Source organism: Kryptolebias marmoratus, linkage group LG17 (assembly GCF_001649575.2).
Source record: "Kryptolebias marmoratus isolate JLee-2015 linkage group LG17, ASM164957v2, whole genome shotgun sequence".
NCBI classification, from domain to species: Eukaryota; Metazoa; Chordata; class Actinopteri; order Cyprinodontiformes; family Rivulidae; genus Kryptolebias; species Kryptolebias marmoratus.
The window spans coordinates 9,018,889-9,033,828 of NC_051446.1; the positions used below are offsets into that span (position 1 = coordinate 9,018,889).

The 14,940-nt window shown below is 45.1% G+C and overlaps 3 protein-coding genes across 4 annotated transcripts in view; 2 read left to right on the plus strand and 1 right to left on the minus strand.

The window, feature by feature from the left end:
• si:ch211-250n8.1 overlaps window positions 1-3,725 on the plus strand; it is a gene marked incomplete at its 5' end in the record, with an annotated part of 4,450 nt that extends 725 nt beyond the window's left edge. Inside the window, 15 exon segments of the mRNA XM_037980813.1 lie at window positions 317-424; window positions 561-636; window positions 731-887; window positions 973-1,018; window positions 1,119-1,177; window positions 1,265-1,300; window positions 1,422-1,474; window positions 1,594-1,726; window positions 2,538-2,749; window positions 2,829-2,874; window positions 2,951-3,016; window positions 3,101-3,160; window positions 3,235-3,320; window positions 3,451-3,545; window positions 3,626-3,725. Coding sequence (XP_037836741.1) covers window positions 317-424; window positions 561-636; window positions 731-887; window positions 973-1,018; window positions 1,119-1,177; window positions 1,265-1,300; window positions 1,422-1,474; window positions 1,594-1,726; window positions 2,538-2,749; window positions 2,829-2,874; window positions 2,951-3,016; window positions 3,101-3,160; window positions 3,235-3,320; window positions 3,451-3,545; window positions 3,626-3,660 — 1,268 coding nt within the window. The 3' untranslated portion in view covers window positions 3,661-3,725.
• Window positions 3,726-3,764: 39 nt separating this feature from the next.
• LOC108235877 (histone H3.3A) lies at window positions 3,765-5,726 on the minus strand. The gene is made up of 4 exons (XM_017416142.3): window positions 5,579-5,726; window positions 4,709-4,846; window positions 4,483-4,636; window positions 3,765-4,383 (listed from the first exon to the last, which is right to left on the minus strand). The coding sequence occupies exons 2-4, from the start codon at window positions 4,834-4,836 to the stop codon at window positions 4,255-4,257; spliced, it is 411 nt and encodes a 136-aa protein (XP_017271631.1). The 5' UTR covers window positions 4,837-4,846; window positions 5,579-5,726; the 3' UTR covers window positions 3,765-4,254.
• A 227-nt stretch (window positions 5,727-5,953) lies between these two features.
• On the plus strand, window positions 5,954-14,939 carry unk (unk zinc finger). 2 transcript variants are annotated; one of them, XM_017416134.3, is made up of 15 exons: window positions 5,956-6,233; window positions 6,649-6,858; window positions 7,616-7,792; window positions 7,905-8,035; window positions 8,461-8,596; window positions 8,691-8,808; window positions 8,894-8,978; window positions 9,072-9,367; window positions 9,491-9,556; window positions 10,192-10,375; window positions 10,478-10,579; window positions 10,668-10,853; window positions 10,927-11,108; window positions 11,247-11,507; window positions 13,599-14,939. In XM_017416134.3, exons 1-15 carry the CDS (start codon window positions 6,082-6,084, stop codon window positions 13,785-13,787), a joined length of 2,475 nt encoding a protein of 824 aa, XP_017271623.1. In that variant the 5' UTR covers window positions 5,956-6,081; the 3' UTR covers window positions 13,788-14,939. The 2 variants fall into 2 exon arrangements, with proteins under 2 accessions (XP_037836738.1, XP_017271623.1); XM_037980810.1 differs by lacking the exon at window positions 13,599-14,939 and having other exon boundaries at window positions 5,954-6,233; window positions 10,927-11,112; window positions 11,247-11,477.
• Window position 14,940: the final 1 nt, after the last annotated feature.

The window sequence follows — 14,940 nt, forward strand, 5'->3', positions numbered from 1 at the left end:
CCCAAGGCTGACAAAACTACGGCATTGTTTTTAATCCTTCTTATTCCGCAACAGTGATCAGCAACTGACGGCCCGCGGGTCTTTTCTGGCCCGAGGAAGGGTGTAAGAAGGGCAACCCCCTTCCATTTAGGGGTCCATTTAATTAACCCTTTTACACGTAAGCCATAAAGTCACATCCTGGGTATTTTTTCTGGCAGGCGTTCATGTAGTCACCTCTGCTTGTATCTGTGTTTTAGACATGGCAGATCCCTTTGTTATTTATTTGTTTAACTTCTCCCAAAGTTTTTTTTTATCAGTTTTCTCTCTCTTGTTGCAGTGTGTGTCCTGAATTTGCAGTCAGATGGGAATGTGGTGACAGACTCGCACCCTCACCTCTCCTCCTGCTGTGAGCTGCTCGAACAGGTCCTCAGGAAGGGGCTCCAGCGTCAGTATCAATACGAAAACAAATGAAGCTTTCACCTTGTTTACTGGTCCTCTCGCCTGTTTTCATGACACCGAATTGCTGCCCGCAGATGTAGAGCTGGTAGTTTACTTGAAGTGGTCTTGATCTTTATTTCCAGAACCTGTTCTCAGCCTGGTGCACAGGGATTACTGGCACTGTTTCGAACAACTTCACCACCAAGACACCTGCGGCAGGTAACAGACGACTGAAGAGAGGCGCTGTCACTCATCCCCCCCTGCAGCGGTCTGATCCTGCCGGGCACTGACCGTGTCTGTTGTGCGTCTGCAGGCTGTCCACTCTGTCCCTGGCGGTTGAGCAGACCAGAGTTTGCAGGAAGCTGCTCTCAGCTCAGGGCCGAGGCCGCTACTTTCTCAGGCTGGCCCTCAGCCGCAAGGCCCTGTCCCAGTGCTTCACCCACCTGCTGCACACGCCCAGAGTCCTGGAGGTCGGACCTACTGTATTTTCTATATATATTTGTATTTTCACCAAAGTGGTCTGTTTTTCTAAATGCATCCCTGTTTCTCCTCCAGTGGTACAGCCCAGCTTTATCAATCCTCAGGAATGAGGAATTTCTGGGTGAGATCTTTCACTTTGTCACTTTTTTACTTCTGATCCAAGCTGAGAGTGTTTTACTCATGCAGTACACTCTTAATGACACTGCTTTCCTCTGTACCAGAACCTTTAATGTCCCTGCTGCTTGTCCTCTCTCACATGGAGTTCAAGCTGGATGTGGAGGTCAGAACAAAAAAAAAGATACCACAGTTTTGTCATTTTAGTGAAACTGAACCATCCATTTACAGTATTTCTGTTTATTTTACACAGAACTGCAGTTTTTTGGATGAGAGCTGGCTCCTGCCCGTAAGAACTATAATTTCTTGCCCTCCAACCTCGACGGAAAAGAAATAAACCACGTTCCGGGAGATGATGTAGTGAGATTCTGCCAACTGTGACTGATTGTTGATTTTTTTTTTTTTTTTAGGTGCGAGACGTCTATGAAGTGGTGCCCTGTCAGGAAGTGGGAATGGTTCTGAGGTTTGCTTTTTACCTCACTCGTGTGTTTCTGCTAATCCAAAGATGTGTTCTACCGGTCGCTTTGATATCCTGAGTCTGTCTTTGTGGCATTTTTTTGTTTGTTTTTTTTTTCCTCCCAGGTATCTCAGCGGACGCGTCTTCATCCTGGAGTTGATGCCTGGTAGTCAGGCCCACGTCGACAGGTTCATCTCTCCTGGTGACATCATCGATGAGATCAACGGGACTTCACTGAGGAATTCAAAAAACGGACAAGTGAGGAAACCCTCAAGCATAAGGCTGATTTGTGGCGTGTTAATTATTTATTTGAATCCTTTCTTTTCCAGTTTAGAATGATTAAACAACATACAGCTTGAATAAGTTGGCTGCAGAAGTTTGAATTTATTGTAGATTTTTCTTTGTTTTCTACAGAAATATTAGTAAGGGTGTGTGTGTATTTAAACCTGTACGTCTAATTTTAACTCTAACAAAACTCACATTGAAGTCAAACTTGTGCACCCAGTTCTTGTTTTTAAAAAAATCCTTGAAGATGTATGTTGTCTAATGATTCAGCTCTAGAAAAAGAGCAGTTCTAATAAATATTTAATATAACATCATGCCCGTGATAAGTCTATGTCAACCTCTGAGTGCGACTATACAGTCATCTGTTTTATTAACTAAGGATAGCTATAAAAAAATAGCAACCATGATCAGCAGCAGGATAATACAAAATATCTGTACTCTTTCTAAAAGTGCCTCAATTTGATTGTATTAGTTTTTTTACAGCTTAAAACTTTAATTAAATCATTTACTTTTGGCTCCATTAGCTGTTTTTTCTTAGTTTCATTTATTGGTTTTTATTTTGGTAAAATCTATAGAAAAACAACAAAACATGCAGGCATTAAAATTGTAATAATAGACCTTTTTATTGCAGTGGATGTGACAGTTTACAGTGTTATAACCAATAACAATTAATTAATCCTTAAAAATTATCAAATGGATAGTAGAGGATGAAGCTCATATGTACCTGAGCCTCTACAAAACCCGTTTCACCACATATGCCCTTATCTTTCCGTTTTTCATACAGGCAGGTGTGATTCTGTCCCGGCTCAGGGGCTGCCCCTTGTCCATCGGCGTTCTGAGATGGAGGGCCCACGACGGCACGGTGTACCGGCCCCTCGTTAAGCTCCTGCGAACCCTGAGAACAGAGAACCCACACCTGCAGCTGGGTCCCACCCCCTGCCCGCAGACGGCCAGCAGCAGCCAGAGGCCGGCGTCTCAGTGTCTCAAAGAGGGAAGGCAAGTGTGCGCATGAGCTCGACGTTGTTTCGTGATCAGAGTCACAGTTGTGGAAAACTCTCAAACTTCTCTTCAGCAGAATCGTTTACATCGTGAAGTACCTGGGGAAAGCCAACATCGGAATGGTAACCTCTTACTTCAACACGCAGCATGTTGTTTTCAATCCTCACAACTGACGCAATCTCTAACGTCGACTCTCAGTTCGGCGGCAAGGAAGTCCTGCAGCATGCAATTCCGCAAGTGTTGCATAAAAACCTGCCGAGCAAGGTAACAGAAACCACTCCTGCGCCCGGGGCCACAACTGTGTCGGACACGTGTTATGTGAAAGTAATGTGTTGTTTGTCCCTTTAGGAGGTGCTTTTAGACATGAAAGAAACCCATCTGACGTGCACGGACAGAAACAGCTCGCTGGTAAGCAGGTGAAGAAGCACATCACTGCCACGGACATCTCCTGCGTGTATGCTCACCATCTTTGTTTTCTACAGAAACTGTTTGAGCATCATTACCCAGAGATCTCCTGCGTGGGGCGGTTCGCTCAGCCAGACTACACAGTATTTGCCTTCTGTGTGGCGTAAGTATTAACACTACTGTTTATGTTAAATTGTTTAAAGACAGCTTTTAGCTGCCTAAAAGCAGGAACTACTGGACCAACTGAAAAGATGTTCGGTCACTGCATTGACTTTATTTTGCTCTCCATTTAGAGAGTCTCCTGAAACCCCCCAGTCAACTGGCTTTTATTGTGTAGCATTCAGAGCCAGCTCTGTCAAAGAGTGCGAAGATATAGTCTGTCGTATCGGTGAGGCTTAATGCTAAAGATATTTAAAGTTCTGTGCAATTTCACCAACCTTTAATCAATCATCGTTTCATCTTTTACAGCTACTGGTTTCAAGCATACTGAATGGTTTGTATAAATCCTCAGCTGTATTGTAAATGTTATACGTACAATGTGTATTGTAAATAAAAAAGGTGTAATAAACATTGCATCAGTGTCTGAATAAAGCTACAGCACACAGCATCGTATCCATAAAGACCTTTAATAGAAAGACATGTGACAACATTTCATAAATATTAAATGTAGCTGCCAAGGTTTGTGTTTGAGGAAACGTAAAAAGCGGCCTAGAAACAAAAAAAGTGACGCCCCTCGCCGCAGAGAGCCAAAATACGAGCTGCTGAAGCTCTACCACTGCAGTGAGGTGCATCATGGATGACATGCGGGTGTTTTTTATGATCAACTAGATGGGTAAAGAAATGCTGTCCCTGAAAAAGAAGAACTTTTTCTTGTTAAAGACTGGGTGACATTTTACACTTATGACGACCTAAAGCATGGCAGGTAGACACTACTTCCCCTTTAGTGTACTTGGGTTTGTGGAATGGTTGGTTTATTGTGTCACTCTAAAAATACAAAAATGAAAACTTAAAATAACCCAAGAAATAAAAATGTCCAGAAAATGGTTAAGTATGATAAATAGGATCATTTGTCGTGACGATGAGGCTACTGGGCTCCTTTAGGCTCTCTCTCCCCTTATCCTGCGGGCCAGCTGGATGTCTTTGGGCATGATGGTGACACGCTTGGCGTGGATGGCGCACAGGTTGGTGTCCTCAAAGAGCCCCACCAGGTAAGCCTCGCTGGCCTCCTGTTGACAAAAGCAGGAGAGTAGAAATGAGTGCTGCTAGTGTCACTACACTTCAACCACCTTTTTTTTTTTAAAAAAAAAAAAAGGACATTTTCTCACCTGAAGAGCGCCAATGGCAGCACTCTGGAAACGCAGATCGGTCTTGAAATCCTGAGCGATCTCCCTCACCAGACGCTGGAAGGGAAGCTTGCGAATGAGCAACTCTGTGGACTTCTGGTAGCGACGGATCTCCCTCAAAGCCACAGTTCCAGGCCTAGAACAGAAGATGTTTCGTAATTCAATTCAAAAATAGGAAAAACGTGCTGTGTGAAAGAAGGCATCCTACCTGTAACGATGGGGCTTCTTGACGCCCCCCGTGGAGGGGGCGCTCTTCCTGGCTGCCTTGGTAGCGAGCTGCTTCCTTGGCGCCTTTCCTCCGGTAGACTTACGGGCCGTCTGCTTGGTACGAGCCATATCGAGCTTTCTAAATGCAAGAAATAAAAACACAGTCACACCCACCCTTGTTCTTAATGTTACAGAGCGAAAACTACAGCGTACATGAACACCAACGCTGTACAAAACATGCTAACGTAACCAGCGCTCCTCCCCCAACGCTGTAACTAAGGGAGGCGGCGGCCTTCAATAACAGCCTTCTATTAAAAATATTAAAATAATTTTAAAATGTTTTCATGAAATCTTCGGACCTTATTAATTAATAGCCTTGAACGGTAATTACAAGTTCCCGTCCATTGTTTCGGCTAAGATTGCACAGCTAGCTACATCCGGCTAATGCTAACTGCTACATTATCATCACAACAAATGGCGCCCGAACCAGCGCGGCTCTGCTTTTTCCGACCTCGCCATTTTCAATTTTATCCTGAACGATACACGAAAACCAACACAAGCACCATTACCTCAGTAGTTTTTTCGTTTTTTTACCAAATATATAACTCCGACATCATAAGAAAAGTAACTACCGGCTTGTTTGTGAGGAAATGGTTTTGATTTTAGTGAGCTAATCGCGACGTTTAGTGAAAACACTTCAAACGTTGGAGACTCCATTGTTCTATTTTTAGTGAACGCAAACATTTAGGAACCGACATGTTTTAGCGTCGTGATCTATTGTAGACAATAAACATTACCATAACAAACGTCAAAGTAAGTACGGTCACCATTAACAACGTCTTATAAAAGCAAATAAATTAAATTTATTTACCTTTAGGACGTTAGACTTATGTTTAAGCCGTTGCCGTTGTGAAATCTTCACAGCGTCTCGCCGAAACTGACTATAGCTCAGACCGTGAACGAAGCCGACTATTAATACCTCTACGTGACGTCATACTTCTAACATAACACGCGCTCATTGGCTCTTTGTCCAAACTGGATACGGAACAGCCAACCAAATTAGGCAGGTCAAAAGACGTAAAAACAAACCTTTTACCACGTCTTTTCGAACTTTACACAGATGATGTTTATGTCGCGCTATCGTGGCATTTGATCTAATCTTGCCAGTTTTTTTTCTTATGCTCGAACGAGTCTTGGTGAGTTAATGAGCAAACTCCGTTTCCCAGAGTTCCGCGCTGCATCCCCATCGCTACTACTTCCGCTCGTCTTGCGCAAGCTCACATCGTTGTAGAATGCGGATTTCGAAGCTAACGAGCGTAGCTAGCCAGTAAGCTAAAAACAAGCTTCTTGCTGTGGGGTTTTAAAACCGTTTAAATGTCCAAAACAAATTCACAGCCCCCCTCGTCTTCGGCAGCGACTACTGCGGCGGGGGGGCCCTCTTCGTCTTCTTCGTCTTCGCCCGCGGGGGGGTCGACATCTCCCGCAACCGTGTTGAACGTACAGCCAGAGAAACCTCAGCATTACACGTACGTAGCTGGTTCTACACAACCTCACGTGCAGCTGCACACACCGAACTACAGCCACTTTTATTTTGGAAACAGAGTGTGCGCAGTGGATTTTAGATGAGTTAAAATGATGCTGTTTTGCGGAGATATGTTGTTAAACTTAAAGAGGCCTTGTCAGGAACTATTTCCTACAAGCTGTGTAATTTAGCTTACTTTATTTGTTTTGTGTTGCACTTTTGGGAAGCTCTGTGCTAGTAGTTGATAGTTACCTTTCATAGTACTGCCTGTAGGGGAAATAGTTTGACAGTAGCAGATAGTAGCTTTAGTTTTGGGGTTAACTAAGTACTTTGGGAGATCATTTGTAGCTTTTGAAATGCCACATGTTTGTGATTTAAAAACAAGACATTCATGCTTGCCGCCTCCCCTCTCCTTTCAGGTATCTCAAAGAGTTCAGGACTGAGCAGTGTCCCCTGTTCGTGCAGCACAAATGTACGCAGCACAGGCCTTTTTCCTGTTTCCACTGGCACTTCCTGAACCAGCGGCGCCGCAGACCCATCCGCAGACGGGACGGGACCTTCAACTACAGCCCAGATGTCTACTGCACCAAATTCGATGAGGGAACAGGCACCTGCCCCGACGGAGACGAGTGAGTGCAGCTGAGGCGGGAACACTGCATCGTGGCCCCCGTCAGTGGATATAGACTGACTGTGAATTAAGAAAAACACATCGGACCTTTTAAAAAGGAAAGACTGGTTTATTTTAATGGCCAAAATGGCCACAGTGGAATACTTTCTGAATGTTATGCATAGTTTCACCCGTTGGGGTGTGTGTGTGAAAGTCCATGTAACTAACAGACATGTACGAGACAAATATCTCATGAACCGGAGGGTTGAAAAGTAAATGTCTACAGCTGTTCAGGTTTTGGAGTCAGCCCGTCTCACGATGGCCGCCACAGCTAATCAGTCTTTGTGAACACAGAAATGGCCAGAACTCGGCCATTTTTTACAGATGTTGCGCTAAAACCTAGCAGATTTGTAGCCGAACCTCTTTCCCAACACGTACCCCGAGCGCTAACAGATGGCGTAAAAAATCTTGCACATCAAGGAATGGCTTTCATACGTCACCAAAGTGATCAGGTTGTAACAAGACAGAAGTGACTGACGAAACCCTGCCTTTTATTCTCATTCATCTTCTCCCCATGCAACATTAGTACCTTCTTTATGCTCAGCAGGGAGTTCCTGTTGACATTTATACACAAATAGTGGAAGTGAAAGATAATAAAAGTGATTGGGAGTGGAGCTGTGATGGATATCATTTGGGAAATTACATTTTACAGATCACTAATGCTTTGAAGGACTTATTTTGACTCTTTGTGTTGAATTTGATTTTTCTCCGTGTTCCAGATGTCCCTTTCTGCATCGAACAGCAGGTGACACGGAGCGGCGGTACCACCTTCGGTATTACAAAACTGGATCGTGTATCCACGAGACCGATTCAAAAGGCCACTGCACCAAGAACGGCTCCCACTGTGCCTTCGCTCACGGATCGCACGACCTGCGCAGCCCCGTTTTTGACATCAGGTGCGCCGAGTTGGCCCTAATTCCAGCACAATGCCAAAGCGTCCACCACTGAGTTCAGTTCCACAAGTGCAGCTCTGCCGTTGCTCGAAGGTTGTTTTTTTGTCTTCGACAGAGAGGTGCAGGTGATGGAGTCTCAAGGAGGTTCGGGAGCGGCAGAGGGAGGTGGCGGGGACGGGCAGTCGGGACAAGCAGTGAGCACAGCCCTCATAGAGAGGGTCCTGAGTGAGGAACCACGCTGGCAAGGTAAACCAATTCTGCCTGTAAAAATGGGAGCAAGTTGTTTAAGAGACCAGGGAAGCCTGAGGTCTGCTCCAGTTTCAGGTTTAAATCGTGAATTAAAACGCTGCGCTGCTCATATTGAGACAGGAGTTGGAATCTCATTGGGATGCGACTGTTTAAGTTGGAGATTCAAAACTGTTAAATCCGTCAGTCTCGCTGAATTTTGTGTTTGCGACCATGTTTGAGTCTTTAAAGATATCCTCTTCAATTTATATTTCATACATGACCAATTAGCCCCGTGATGGCATTTTGCACAGTCAATTATACATTTAAAAAAAAAACGACAAAAGCATCCTGTGTTTGTGTTTAGTAGATTAACAGTCAGTTTAGTACCAAAAAACAACCTGTCGTTTTTACCTGCACGTGTCACCACCTCTGTGTTTCTTTAGACAACACTTACGTGCTGTCCCACTACAAGACGGAGCTGTGTAAGAAACCCCCCCGCCTGTGCCGTCAGGGGTACGCCTGTCCCTACTACCACAACAGCAAGGACCGCCGGCGCAGCCCGCACAAGCACACGTACAGGTGCGTGCGGAACGGGTCCACGCGTCGTGGGGTTTTTCGCTCGATTTCCGTCATGTTCCGCTAAATGCCCGTTTGCGCTACCCCCTCCCCGCAGGGCCCTGCCGTGTCCGGCGGTGAAGCAGGGCGAGGAGTGGGGCGACCCCAGCAAATGCGAGGGAGCGGAGGGGTGCCAGTACTGCCACACGAGAACGGAGCAGCAGTTCCACCCAGAGGTTTGGTTTGTTTCACTGTCCGTAATCCTACAGCCGGGAGCAGAAATGCCTGCAGATGAATAAACGAGGGTTGATTTTGTCCCAGATCTATAGGTCCACTAAATGTAACGACATGCAGCAGTGTGGCAGCTGTCCCAGAGGACCCTTCTGTGCCTTCGCTCATGTTGAAAGTGAGTTCCTAATTAATGTTTTTGCTCCCTTCTCAGCAGGTGATTCACGGTAACAGTTTAATGTTTGTTTTGCTTTCACCGAACCGCTCCCAGAGCCTTTTGTTCCAGAAGAGCCGCCCTTCCCCAGCTCCCCTCCTCCCCCGAGACCCCTGGACCTCCTTCCTAGCCAGGAGGGTTGCCTGAGCCCCGGCAGTCTCAACATGAGGCCTGGGCTCTGCACAGCGTCAGACCTCTTCTCCCCCTCCGCCGTGTCCTGTGCGGCGGAGCAGGGGCTGCTGGGCAGCGTCTTGTCACTGTGCGAGGACGCCAGAGGAGGAGCGGACCCTCTGTCTCCCTGGGTGGGAGACGGCGGGTACGGCAGGGCGCCTGGATTTGAGCGGGAAGATCAGGTGAGAAAGACGTGTAAATGACCTCATGATCAGCTTGTTTAGACCTAAATCCAAGAAGGAAAATAAATCTTTAAACGATGTAACACTTTGTTATGAATATTAAGACGCAATTTGGGATTTCAGGCCAAACAGCGGAGTTTTTCCTTCGAGCAGCGCAGCAGAGACTTTTCAACCGCACAGAGCAAACAGGTACGATCGCTCGCAAGTTTAAAACTCCTGCAGCCTTATGTGTAAACCACTCGGCAGAACAAACAGGTGACACACATCCATCAGATGAAGTCATTTAGCTCAAGAGTAAGTTCTAACAACTGATCTCAGGGCATGCTTCTCAGTTGTTGTGAGAAGATCCTCTTTCGGTGTTCCTTTTGTGCTTTCGGCTGCTGATGTTTCTGTTCTCCTTTAGTTTGTGAAACCTTTCATACCTTCAGCAGGTTTTTGCCTGTGTCAGTACGTGCTCACGTGTCTGTTAGGAAAACATCTTATGAACCACAGGATGCATTTTAATTAAAAACACCCAGACAGTGGAATCATTGGATGCACTTCTACATCCCCATTCATGATGGCCGCCACAGCCAACTGATTTTAGAAAACAGAAGTCAGTTTTACAGATATTGAGCTAAAGATTGGTGTGGCAGCAGCTGAGAGTCACTCACAACAAATACTTATAATTGAGTGCCAGATCATGTGTGACGTTATTGTTAAGCCTGACTAAAATGGATATAACTCTCTTTTTCTCCTTATAAGATGACTTCAATCTTAAACCATTTAAAGGCGGCAGGCGATATGCATTCCTTTATGAGGAACCATGATTGTTTGCTCTTCAGGACTTGTTGGTGTTCCTGCCTGTCGGCAGCCCTCTGAGTCTGTCCTCCAGCATCCCTTCCAGCCTGGCAGCTACACCCCCCAGCCCCGCCCCCCTGGGACCGCTGGGCTCCAGCATCACGTCAGGCATGAACGCCAACGCCCTGCCTTTCTACCCCACCAGTGAGACAGTGGAGTCTGTCGTCGGTACGTAAAGCTATCGAGTGCCAACCCTAACCCTAAACCCCCCCCCCGAAATCCACGTCTTAGGCAATAATGACCTGGAAATCTGTTCCTGTTGCGCGACAGAGTCGGCCCTGGACGACCTCGACTTGAACGACTTTGCTGTGTCCGCTTTGGAGAAGAGCTTAGAGAGCAGTTCTGCCCTTTCCGGCGTGGGAGTCATGCTAGGTATTTTCAAAGCGAGAACGCGTGAGTGCTGTGTGCACATTAAGCGTTCAGGCGACTTGTAAGTTCTTTGCCTCTTGGTTTTTCACAGGAGGCAGCCAGCTTCAGAGTTCTGCTCCAGTCAACATCCCCGGGTCCTTCAGCAGCTCCGCTCCCTTCAGCTCCCCATCCCCGTCCCCCCCGGTCAGGCCCCAGGCGTCGCCGTTCTTCTCTACTCATTTGTCACAACCGGGCCAATCAGAAAGCCCCTTCCTGGGACCATCCCATAGCTCTTTAGGTGCGCAGGTTACGATTCGAGATGTCAAGCGGCGTCACGAGGGACCAGCTCATATGTACTGTGTTCTTCGCAGGTTTAAATGGTATGAGCACAAATATCTGGGAGCACTTCCCGTCTGGTCAGGGTTCTCCTGGCACCCCCCCGGCCCTGCTCCCCTCCGGCCCCTGCGCAGAGACCGGCAGGCTCAAACAGGAGCTGGAGGACGCTCACAGGGCCCTGAAGCAGTGGGGCCACAGCTGGAGACACACAGCTCAGGTAGGTAGGTAGAGGAGCGCTTGCGCCCGCTTGTGAGAAATGGATCCGTTGCTTTAAAAAAAAAAAAAAACACTTTCTGTAAATCCAACAACTTGAAACGTGAGTTGAAAGTGAACGCGCTCTTCTTATTCCCTCCAGTCTTGGGCGGCGCTCAAAGCGGACGCGGAGGAGTCCCGCGCAAACGCAGCCCGGTCGGCCTCGGCGGCCGACCGGGCCCGGCTGGCTGAGGAGAAAGCGCAGAGGCAGATTTCCCTCTTGCAGGAGGCGCTGGAGAGCTTACGAAGCGGAGACAATCCCCACCTCGCGCTGCATCAACTCCAGCTGCTCCACCGACTGCCGCTAGAGTCGGTCCTCAGTTTACAGGCTCAGCTCTGTACCTGCTTACATGCTGTCGAACAGGTAACCCACACCTACTCTCTGACTTTTACAGAAACATCTGTTCCAATAAAAGCCCGACACATATCAGGCACCTGATAGGTAAAACTGGGCATGAAACTTGAAGCTAGTCGGAAGAATGTGCTGCTGGAGCAAAACCCACAAAAATGTAAAACTTCGTTGTTGGGTAATTCTTTTTAAAGCTCAAAGACACAAAATTATCAATATTAAATTCTTAGCTGTCAGTTTGTTCTTTCCAACAATTATGTGTCTGTTTCCTTCCCTTTTTTTTTATTTTACAAGTTCAAAATTTTGAAGCTATTGTGTTTGTTAAAGCTTTGGGAAAAGTTAACATTTTAAGGCAGCATCTCACTGGCGTTGGAGTCTAGTTGGCAACTCAGAGTTGTGAGAAAATAGGTCAAATTTCCCGTTGTGGCCTCATCGACCAGCGAGCCGTGAGGCAACGTAGTGCGTGGACAAATTCTGAAAATCAGATTTGCAAGTCATGCAAACCAATATTGGTTTTTGATGCAGTTTTAAAAACTTTACTCTTGGCCACGCACATTAATTTGTTGCCCACATTGTACCTGCCTCAGCGCAGTTGTATTTATTTGTTTATCAGGGACAATGCAGTGAGACATAGTGGACGTATTAGTTTAGAAAGTCACAACTTTTACCCACCTTGGCAGCCGCCCCCACACTTAAGATTTAATCGGTGGAGTCCACATCTGGAACAAAGACGGGCAGGTTTGAACCAGTTTTTTATTTATCACCGGAGTGACCATTAGACCTGGACAACTGGGGCTGTAGCTGCACTTGAGGAAATCGAGAACCCCCCCCAGACAAGTTTGGAGAACCGGCTTTAGGTTTGTTTGTCTGAGAAATGGCTCGTGTGAACCCGTTTGTTGTTGGTGAGCTGGGGTTTTATGGAAGAGATCAGCCACGATGAGATCCTTTTACAAACAACAAAAAGTGAGTTTGTTTGGGTAGGTAGGTACATTTATTTATATAGCACTTTTCAGCACAAGACGACTCAAAGTGCTTTACAACACAAGAACAAAATTACAGACAAAGTTACAGAACATGATAATGAACAAAATTACAGACAGGTACAAGATACAATGATAACTAAATGTCTAAATAAGCTAAGCTAAACTAAACAGATCTAAGCGTGACTAAATGTACAAAACTAAAATAAGCTAAAACTAAAACTAACGGTACTAAACTATCTAAAAGTACTCCAGGCCCGCTATACAGCCGAAGTAAAACCAGACATATCTAAGCATGAGCTAAGACAGTCAAAAATAGTAGCTAAACTAAACAGATCTAAGCAGGACTAAATGTACAGAACTAAACTAAGTGTACAGGAAGATAAAGCTAAACTAAACAGTACCGAATTTCTAAATGGTACCAGGGCTAACTAAAACAGCCGATGTAGTAATTACCAAGATAGAGAAATAGGGAAGGAGGAGGGGGGGAGTGAGAGAGATGACAGAAACAGCGGAAAGTGTGCGTATGTGTGTGTATTTGTGTGTAGAGACGGTGTGGTGTGTGTGTGGTTAGAGCAGTCGTCCTCCAATGAGAGAGTTGGAGGTTCGATTCCTGGCAGCAGTCATATGTTGAAGTGTCCCTGGGCAAGACACTGAACCCCTCACTGTCTCTGATGTGTCCTGAATGTGTATTGATTTGACTCTATAGAATTCTAAGATTTATTCAGATATTCAGATTAAATGAGGGAAATGAGGGCAAAGATGATGTTCAAAGCACTTTGAGTGGCCTGGTTAGCTGGACAGGTGTGATAGATAGATACAGTCCATTTACAATTTAAAGTACATGATAAATAGATATTTGGTAATATTTATTGTAGGTTACTTTAGTACCATATATGGGTAATTCCTGTTCTTATAACGTATTTAGATAATTTACAGATACATTTCAGCACCTTATTGAAATGTTGAAGACAGTGCCCAACCAAAAATCTATACATTTTATTGTGACTTAATCAAAAAAAAAAAACACTACAATGGTTGCGTTTTTTTCTTTTGCCTTTATAGTTGTGTGTAACAATATGGCTCCGTTTTTAAATTCTCTATTTTTTTGTCTTGTGTCGACCAGGTGGTGTACAGGAAGCAGAGGCAGTGTTGCGTGACATGCGGCGAGCAGGGCTCAGCGTCGCTGCCCTGCGGCCACGGCCTTCAGTGCGAGACCTGCTCGGCGTCCACGGAGTGCCCACTCTGCCGCGAGCAGAGCCCGAAGCAGCAGCAGCAGCAGCAGCAGCAGCAGCAGCAGCAGCAGCTCTCCTGACCCCCTGCTGGCTCCGGATTCCACACCAGTCAGTCCTGATTCCACACGTTACCAGCTTTGGATCCTTACTCCCATTTCAAATAGATTTTTTTTATTTTCCTTTTCTTTTTTTTATTTTTTATTTTTTAAATTGTAATATCTTAACAACACAAGCACTGATTTGATTGTGTACTTTTGAAATGACATTAACAGATACATGAGCAGCTCAGTGAGAATTAGTCACTAAGTTTACGCTCTTATTGTGAAATTTAGGATTAATAATGTTTCCAGTGTTACCCAATGAAAAAAATATATATACATTCTACTAGTTAGTGCACTTGACTTGTGAGCATTATCTACCTGCTGTTATTTCTTTTTTCACTTTTAATTATGAATCATTTTCATAACTAGTTTTAAATAATGTATTTCCGAAGTTTATTCTCACTTCAGAGACAATATTTCCCTGTAGTGTCATGTATCCATCTGGGTAGTTTTTGCTTAGGATTAAAAGGCCTCTGCGTTGTATCTTTGCGGGACTGAAAGTTCACAAGCATTAAAGAATTAAGCCTTTTTTCCCCAGAAATGAAGAAAACAATTAGTTTTAGCGTTTGCGCTGAAGCGACGTGATCGCGACTCGTACTCAAAATCTTCCCGGATGGATAAATGACGCAGTAGATAATCAGTTTTTAAATGTATTTTTCAAGGGTTTAAGCCATTGTTGGGGGCGGGAAGGGGAAAAAAAAATCAACAAGACACTCGAGAAACACTTTAAGGGCATATTTAGTCTAATTTAGACGATGATTATCGCTACAGCCAAAAAGACACCATTACATCACTGTCCTGATAGGAGTTATCAACATTATATTGACTTATTTTGTTTATTTATATCTTTTTTTGATAGTTTTAGCAAAGGAGTATTCAAAAGGTCAATTACTAAGCTATTTTAGATCATATTTGTTTCAATTTACAACCAATGGCCTCTGTCTAAAACGCTCAGGTTTCGCTCTCGTTTTCCTCTGCATGAACTGGGGCCAACGTACTCCGCTTGGGTTCATTCTATTACGGTATTCTTTTTTTCTTTTTCTTTTTCATTCAACAACTTTAATGTCAACTCGAGCAGACAACACTCAAAAAAAAAAAAACAGCATTTCTTTCTTAAAAGGAGCTTTTAAGC

Excerpts from the sequence above, each read along its gene's own strand:
- LOC108235877 (XM_017416142.3), bottom strand. The coding sequence starts at position 4,836 with ATGGCTCGTACCAAGCAGACGGCCCGTAAGTCTACCGGAGGAAAGGCG. Across the intron at positions 4,637-4,708 it reads AAGAAGCCCCATCGTTACAG|GCCTGGAACTGTGGCTTTGA; the intron begins GTAGGATGCCTT and ends CTTCTGTTCTAG. Across the intron at positions 4,384-4,482 it reads CTGCCATTGGCGCTCTTCAG|GAGGCCAGCGAGGCTTACCT; the intron begins GTGAGAAAATGT and ends TTTTGTCAACAG.
- unk (XM_017416134.3), top strand. The coding sequence starts at position 6,082 with ATGTCCAAAACAAATTCACAGCCCCCCTCGTCTTCGGCAGCGACTACT. Across the intron at positions 10,580-10,667 it reads CGGCGTGGGAGTCATGCTAG|GAGGCAGCCAGCTTCAGAGT; the intron begins GTATTTTCAAAG and ends GGTTTTTCACAG. Across the intron at positions 11,508-13,598 it reads GCTTACATGCTGTCGAACAG|GTGGTGTACAGGAAGCAGAG; the intron begins GTAACCCACACC and ends TGTGTCGACCAG.